This window comes from Embiotoca jacksoni, unplaced genomic scaffold (genome assembly GCF_022577435.1).
Source record: "Embiotoca jacksoni isolate LCO1_2020_lvr unplaced genomic scaffold, fEmbJac1.0.p SCAF_4, whole genome shotgun sequence".
NCBI lineage: Eukaryota > Metazoa > Chordata > Actinopteri > Embiotocidae > Embiotoca > Embiotoca jacksoni.
The window spans coordinates 9,218,258-9,226,199 of record NW_027185392.1 but is presented as its reverse complement, the minus strand read 5'-3'; the positions used below and the strand labels follow the sequence as shown (position 1 = coordinate 9,226,199).

The 7,942-nt window shown below is 39.6% G+C and overlaps 1 protein-coding gene across 1 annotated transcript; it reads left to right on the top strand.

Moving 5' to 3' along the window:
- Nucleotides 1–828: 828 nt before the first annotated feature.
- s1pr5b (sphingosine-1-phosphate receptor 5b) lies at nt 829–5,327 on the top strand. Its single transcript, XM_069167224.1, has 2 exons — nt 829–912; nt 2,381–5,327. The coding sequence occupies exon 2, from the start codon at nt 2,639–2,641 to the stop codon at nt 3,866–3,868; it is 1,230 nt and encodes a 409-aa protein (XP_069023325.1). The 5' UTR covers nt 829–912; nt 2,381–2,638; the 3' UTR covers nt 3,869–5,327.
- Nucleotides 5,328–7,942: the final 2,615 nt, after the last annotated feature.

Here is a 7,942-nt window from a genome sequence, read left to right as displayed (position 1 = left end):
TTGTACAATAGAAAATCATGGGAGCAGTAAATATAAATTCTGAGAAACTCAAGAAACACAAAAGCTCAGTATCTGTGTTTCACTTGGCTTGGAGAATTTGGGAAATTGTTACTGAGCCATTTGTACTGAAACTGGTTCCTCTAGTAAAATAGCTGCAAAGTTTTACCAATCTTTGATTTCTTTGAAAAATGGGGAAGCAGTATTTATATCGAACACGTTCAAATTAACAAACCTTCCTAATGATTTTATTTAATGTTTTCTTTCTGAGGTTGACAGTTATTTTATTATCTTAAAGCTGACATCTGTTATCATTGTAGATAACAGAACTGCACACTGATGTCAACATCACATGCCACTAATTTAAAGGATTTTTATTTTTGAGAAGACAGAGTCAAGTACCTTTCTTTCTCTGTTATCATGTTATTTATGTTTCAAGAGGGGAGTCCTCATGATGATATCAGGAGGATTCGGTTTTTATCACATCTTTGTTAGCCTGTTGATCAATGACGTATGTGGACTTTGAAATGTTAAGTCTCACAAGACTATTGTGTAACTGGAGCTCCTGATCACAGTGACTGACATCAATGAGATCCTGCATAATAAACGCTGCTGCTGCTCCTCATCTGTCAGTCAAAAACAGACTATACGACGTACCAGGCATCTGTGTGTGTATATACACCCGTTTTTGTTAATGTAAGAGAGGAAGAAAGAGAGAGTGGGAGGAAGCGAATGTGAGGGGGGAAGAGAGTTTGGTTTAAGACCAACCCCCTGAGCTGTTGCATGTTTCAACTGAGGTCTCACTTCACTCCCTTGTCAGTTTGACTGGGACTTAACTTGGTGCTCTTGTTTGGATTCTCCTGACTGAACAGCAGATGAAGAGGAGGATAAGAGCAACAACACAACAATAATAAGGTAATTTCTTGTTGAACCCTCTTTTCTGATGTAGTATTTGACTTTTGTAATTATTATCAGTTTTCTTAAATATTTTTCATACAGTTGGACTTGTGTCATGTTTTATGTCACAGAATGAAGGGAGAAAATTATAACTATAAAGGTGTTAACATTTTTGTGATTTGGGTCAAACTTTTACTATAATATTTAAACATTTATTTTAGGAAAAGTAAGGATGCTGAAACCTGTTAACTAAATGGTATAGGCATTTCACTATTACATTACATTTCATTTAGCTGACGCTTTTATCCAAAGCGACTTACAATAAGCACATTTCAACTATGAGTATAACCAATATGTCATGCAAAAGTAAAATTTCAAAGTATGGGTGACTATTTCTGTATTTCTTTCCAATGTTGAGCGTTCAGTGATGCCAAATTCTCTCGATCACATAACTTTATGGATAATCTGACACTGAAATACCATTTTCATTCATATTTTCATGCATGGTGTAGATCCAGTCTGTACTATGGAGGTACTCGACATTCAGCTGTTTGAGCCAATGTGGACAAGTTACATTTCCCAAATTCTTGGCACCAGCTTGAGTGGGTTACAGTCTCCAGACCATTTGATAAATGTTAACATGTGAGTCAAGAGGCGAAAAAACAATTTTTACGCACGTAAGAGACTGAGAGGAATGCAACCCTAATCACCACTGATTGGCTTCAACTTAACAGTGTAAAACCCTTCAGTGCATTTGTGATTATAGTTTGCAAATGCTATAAACCTTTGGACGTGCGGTTTAGGGCTTAAACATTGAAGGTTTAAAGTATAGTTGGATGTGTGTGAGTATGTGTGTGTAGGGGGGTTGTTCAAACACACCTCATTACTGTGAAAATCAGCTGCATGTGTTCAAAATTAAGTCCACATGTTGTGATGGTTCCTGTCTATCAACCTTACAGTGACTGACACACACTTTAAACACAATAAACAAACTAAATGTTTGTTTGACATTCAGTTGATCCCTCTGCCCTTTAGTATCAAATTCTGCCCCATGAACACACACAGCCGTAATCACTCCGCCTTGTCTGTTTTATTGAACATCATGAGGTCATGACTGTAGGTATATTTTACATTAAAAACAGTATGCACTCAACTTCAGATCAAGATGTTAAAGTTCAGTTTCAGTAACCACATAACCAGCCTACACATTGCCCCTCTGTAAAAGTGAATTATGAATTTTGATTTATTTTATTTAAAAAATTTCCCTTCGGGGATTAATAAAGTAACTACCTAACCCAACCTAACCTTATTGCATTTCATTCAGCTAAATATCCTAAACTCATTTAAAATGTATAAATTATTACTAACTTTACTTTAAGAGTGTGCTGTTTTAAAATGAATGTTTTAAGATGAAGTTTTAAGCTGTCTGTGGTTCTGCACCGCTTCTTTCCATCATTTTCATGCTCTTTTTCATGTCTCTCTGCAGTGAGTGGGAACTCCAACCAGACAGAGCTCAAGAGCACCGTCTGCTGGCAACAAGGAAAACATCAAGGGATTCTGGAGGATTACACCGTATCAACTGCATGTAATCCTTCCTTTTGTTGAAGAAGCTCAAGCATTTTTTGTGTGTATCAGTTTTGTGCTTTGACAAATTCTCTATAGCTCAGACTGCTAAAACCATGTCAACAAAGATGACTGTATAGCCACTGACTGCAGGCAGAACAGAAGAAAAGCAACATCAAGCATGGAGGCTTTAAGTTCGGCTCGTGCAGGGACTCACCCTCCTACACCCATCTTCCCCACCTCCACTACTCCCTCATCTCCTGGCTACATGCAGTTCTTCTGGGAGTACCAGGAAAATTCTGTCATTGTGGAACACTACAACTACACAGGCAAGCTACAGAAAGACCGCTACCGTGACGGGCTCAAACCTGAGGGCATTGCATTCCTGGTGGTGTGTCTCCTCATCGTCCTGGAGAACGCTGTGGTTCTCATCGCCATTTGGAGGAACAAGAAATTCCACCTGCCCATGTATTACCTGCTGGGAAACCTGACTCTGTCGGACCTGCTGGCTGGGATTACTTACATGGCCAACATCATCATGTCGGGGCCTAATACTTTAAAACTTACGCCGTTGCTATGGTTCCTCAGGGAAGGAGGAGTCTTCATCACTCTGGCTGCCTCCATCATTAGTCTGCTGGCCATTGCAATTGAACGCCATGTCACTATGGTGACTATGAGGCCATATCATGGGGCAAAGCGGGGAAGGATGTGGGCACTAATTGGTGCGAGTTGGGCTCTGGCAGGGTTTTTGGGAGTCCTCCCAATTTTGGGATGGAACTGCATCCACAGACTGGACCAGTGTTCAACGGTGCTCCCTCTTTATGCTAAAAGCTACATCCTCGGCTGTGTGTCTGTGTTCAGTGCAGTGCTCCTGGCCATCGTTGTACTGTATGCCCGCGTTTTCCGTATTGTCCGAACAAATACACAGCGCCAGCGGCTGGGCCTGTCAGGTAGCATGAGGAAGGGCTTGGCGAGAAAGTCGCAGAAGTACATTGCCCTCCTCAAGACAGTTACCATTGTGCTGGGAGTGTTCATCGCATGTTGGCTGCCACTCTTCCTCCTCCTCCTCCTGGACTTTTTCTGCCCTATTCGCAGCTGCCGCCTACTCTACAAGGCCGACTACTTTCTGGGAGTGGCCATGGTCAACTCGCTTCTCAACCCCATCATCTACACGCTGACCAGTAAGGACATGAGGAGAGCCATTCTGAGGCTGCTCTGTCGGCCGTGTCTGATGACCAGAGACGGTCAGGTGAAGAAGATTGGGATGCCATTCTTGGAGTGCAGTTTCAGTAAAACTGAGGTGGCCTCCCAGAAGTTAGAGGGTGGAGTGGAGACGACTGTTTCCTCTGGGAACGTCATCACCACTCCATCTCCAATTAAAGCTTTTTACCCCAAATTTTTTAAGCCATAAGGAAACAGACTAACTGAGTCCACAAAGTGTGTGAACAGTGGACATGAGGCAAACCCTCCATGGAGAAAGAAGGAGATGTGGTATCCTAAAATCTGGAGCAAAACCAGAAACAGAGGCTATATGAAATATGATGGAGGCACAAGAGCATCGTGTTGAGACAAATGTCTCAGTTACAGAAATATAACTCCATCAAAAAACATCATTGTAACATATTTACAAAGCCAAAGGCCACACAGATGCAACCCAAATGTGAACAAGCAAACAAACTCTCTTATGAGTATGATGCTAGTGAGGAGTCTCCTTTACGTAATTGCACTGAAATATCAAAATGAATGGAAAAGCCATTTTGGATTACATTTTCCTGTGGTTCTGTAGGTTGGGTCAAAGGCTGGAAGGAGGCTTTTGTAAACTCAAAGACTGTCATGACTGAAAAAGGATGAATGCATTATTCTCCTCCAGACTTTCTGCATTAATGGTGAACAAGAGTGGTGGCCTGCTTTTCCATTTTTTGGCGGTTAAAGTCCCTTAAATACAGCACAAACACTCCTAATACTTGCAGTATATAATCTGTGCATCTGCAGACACCTGGGTTTTGCTGGTTCGAAGACCCACACAGTTGTAGGATAGATTTGTTCAGATAAAATCAGGTGGAGCAGCCCGATGTATATCTGTGCATTTGATTTAGGGAGAGTTAAAGAGGGGTTAACCAATGATAGGAAAGGAGGTTATTCTCACGCTTAACTTCTTAAAAACACAGCTTTCTGAGACTGTGTAGGAGGGAAGGCGCAAGATTAAAACCCCCACAGTTTTGAAATGTCAAATGCTCTATTTCATGTGGAAGTGGAAAGTTGCTGGGGTTTGTGCCTGAATTTTTGAAATGTCAGTCTGGCATCTACAGTAAAACTGCTCGAGCAACAAGAGCAGCAAAATATCAACATACCTATTATGTGATTAACAGATAGATGCAACAAATAATGCCTCCTTTCAATTGTTACATGCAACCAAATGAGCTTCAGCCCCGTCTGTAATAAGCCTGGTAAAAGATAAGATCAAGAATTTATATTTAAACTTGTGATTTAAGATGAAGATGTTTTTAATCACCATCATCCAGCTGCATACAGACAAGAATGTGCGCACATTAGTGAGTTAAATCATGTGTGATCAGGACAGTAAAATTGTTCCAATACTTCCACTATTCATCATGAACATTTCTGGCCATAGTTTCAGGTATTGATTTATTCTAACTATGAAATGAGGTTGACATCGTTCTTTTATACAGATGTTTTTTTAGTGCATTCTTTCAGGACCTTAATTGATGAATGAGGCAGTGTGTTGTTTTTTTACTGAAATTCATGTAGTACAACGTCTGTATTATAAATTATATATATTTTGTAACAAGAAAAAGCTTTTAAACTTTACCTTTCTTTTCATAAAAGAAATAAAATGTTTTCTTAAATAATTCCAAAGAGTTTTGGGTTTATTTTCTTTGTGTGTGCACTGTAAAATTCATGAGCGAATCTGTGTGTATTCAGAGGTTGTGTGAAGACGTACCACAGGAAGTCAGCCTCCTTGTTTCACATCTGGTAATGCCATTGGCCTACATACATCAAGCTCTGCTCGTCTCAGACTGGCTCAGGCAGCACACAATACACCTTTTATTAAACACTGAACACTCCATTTTTCTTCTTCCTTATTCTGTCAACCTGGAACAAAGATCAACCATCACCTCGTTCTGATCTGCTGTCCACACTTGTCTTGGCTAATACAGAGAAAAATCATGTCCAGCTGGCTTTCATGTTGTTCCACAGAAGCTTTACTTACAGGCTTTTAATTCAGCTACAGTGGCAAGAAGAACGAAGTCAACTTTTTGAAATTGTCTGCATTTAGGTCTGAATTTGTTTTTAAATCAGCTCAGACCTTTATGTAAATTACAATTATAGAAACTACAGAAAACACTATCTATTTTAACTAATAACATGCAAATTTCCTTGTTTGTGTCCAAACTGAAAACATCTTTGAATCACTCATAGTGCAAGTTGGCAAAAGTGTGTCAAACCCTGGATTAGATGAAACAAAATTGGAGGTGTGGTTTAGATCTATTTTGAATTTATAAGAACTCATAAATGTAAAGTTTCTTGATGTTAACTTCTGTAAAGTAATCTTGTGTTGTGTTGTATATTCATCAGTCCACCATTTAAAAACTACATGCATTACCTTCATGTACGGTGGTAGCAGCCTGACAAACTATATCATTGTTTCACTTTTTGATTTAGTCCTCAGTGACCTCAAGACATACACGTCTGTAAAAACTGGTACCACATGGCATTGGAAAACCTTTGCTATGATTTGTATGGGTGCAGGTGTTCCTCTAGATGTGGGATGTATCCACCAGCTCTCTGCCTGTTGACAGAGGTCATCAAGTCAGGAAATCTTTCCTGCCCTCTAGCTTCCTTCCTGCTGCTGAACAGCAAAGAGGACAGGTATAAGTCATAAGTCAACTGTCATGATGCCCAGGGACAGTCGCTTCGTAACACAGACACATGTAGCAAACAGATGCACACTGTACTGTTACTTGCTCCAGCAGAACTGTAACACCTGTAATTAACTTGACCATAGAAAAGATGGTATATCATGTAACTTTACTTGTTATAGTGAAATGGGTTAAAAGCCAATCAAATAGTTAGACACCAGTATCTTACGTCTAAGTCCTTTATGGAGGATGATAGGCAAGACACAAATACTGCCTTGTGAAAATTGATAGGTTAAGCTTATTGCCAAAAAAATAAGGCAAAATCGCTTCGCTTTACACCTTTAAAATAAAGCAGACATTTGTCTCTTTCCTTCAATGTCCTCATTCAGACACAATATGCTTTACTTAGTCCGAGTTTGAAATGCAGGAAGGTTGTTGGACTGTACTACCTGATTCTTAGGATGCACAATCGCCCCGGTACATCGATCAGATGCAGTTTGTCGGACCCCAGTATTCATTCACACTGCTCTTATTAAACACATGTGAAGGCACAGCCACGCACAGGAAACTCATCCAAAGTAGAGAACTTGAACTAGATGTGTGAACTTCAGAAACAAAAGCATAGTGTTCAGGGCATAGATTTACAAAATGAGGAAACTTCACGTAGGTGGATTCACCCATGTTTAAGTATACATCATAACCGAACCATTTGAATGAATTACTCAATTTAACTTAAAATCAAAGCCTTAAACAATTACAAAGATTGCTATCATCAAATAAAACAACACGTCTAATTAAAGCAGAGACATATCACCACTGAATATTTCACAGAATGAGGCAAGTCAAATTCCCATTGCCTACAGTCCTGTTGGTAAAGAGCACCCTCTGGTGAGGGGATAGACCTGCCACCTTCCAAGACTAATAAATTGCCCCAGCATCAGTAAAACACTGTATCTCACAACTAAGCAAACAAACGTGGGAATACTAAAAAATATACAGATATTATTAACATCTATTTTTATAATAACACATAAGAGATGGGTGAAGAAATTGGTCAACTGTAGGGTAAAGGCACACTTCTCCAACTGAACTATTTAAGAGATAAATATCTTTACTTTATCATAAACGCATTAGAACACAAATAAAGTGCACACAGGATCAATTACTATTATTAATTGAGTGAAATTTGGGGTCCACACACTTGTGTCCATGAGGCTAGTGCATCATACCTGCAGCTATGATGTCAGAGTGACCCAGGTCTGCTGCTTATAATTTCTGGGCCATTTTTAACAACATAAACTCCCTCTTTGGATTAAACTTTTGTTGTGTGTGTGCATGTTTTTTTTTTTTTTTTTTTTTTTTACTGAAGTAGTTTAGTTCCGTTCTGTCAAGTCACTAAGTAAATTCCAGTGAACTACAGTGAATCAGTTCAGTTATAAGCAACTATATTTCTGTTTAAATTGACCTGTAATCCAACGAGAGAATCCAGAGCTTCCAAATTCACTGAGCAGCTCCTCTGCTCCTCCACACGCTGTCTTCCGCTTGCAGAAAATCCACAAATCCACATTACAGACCACCAACCGGCATGTTGGACAGTTCGAATT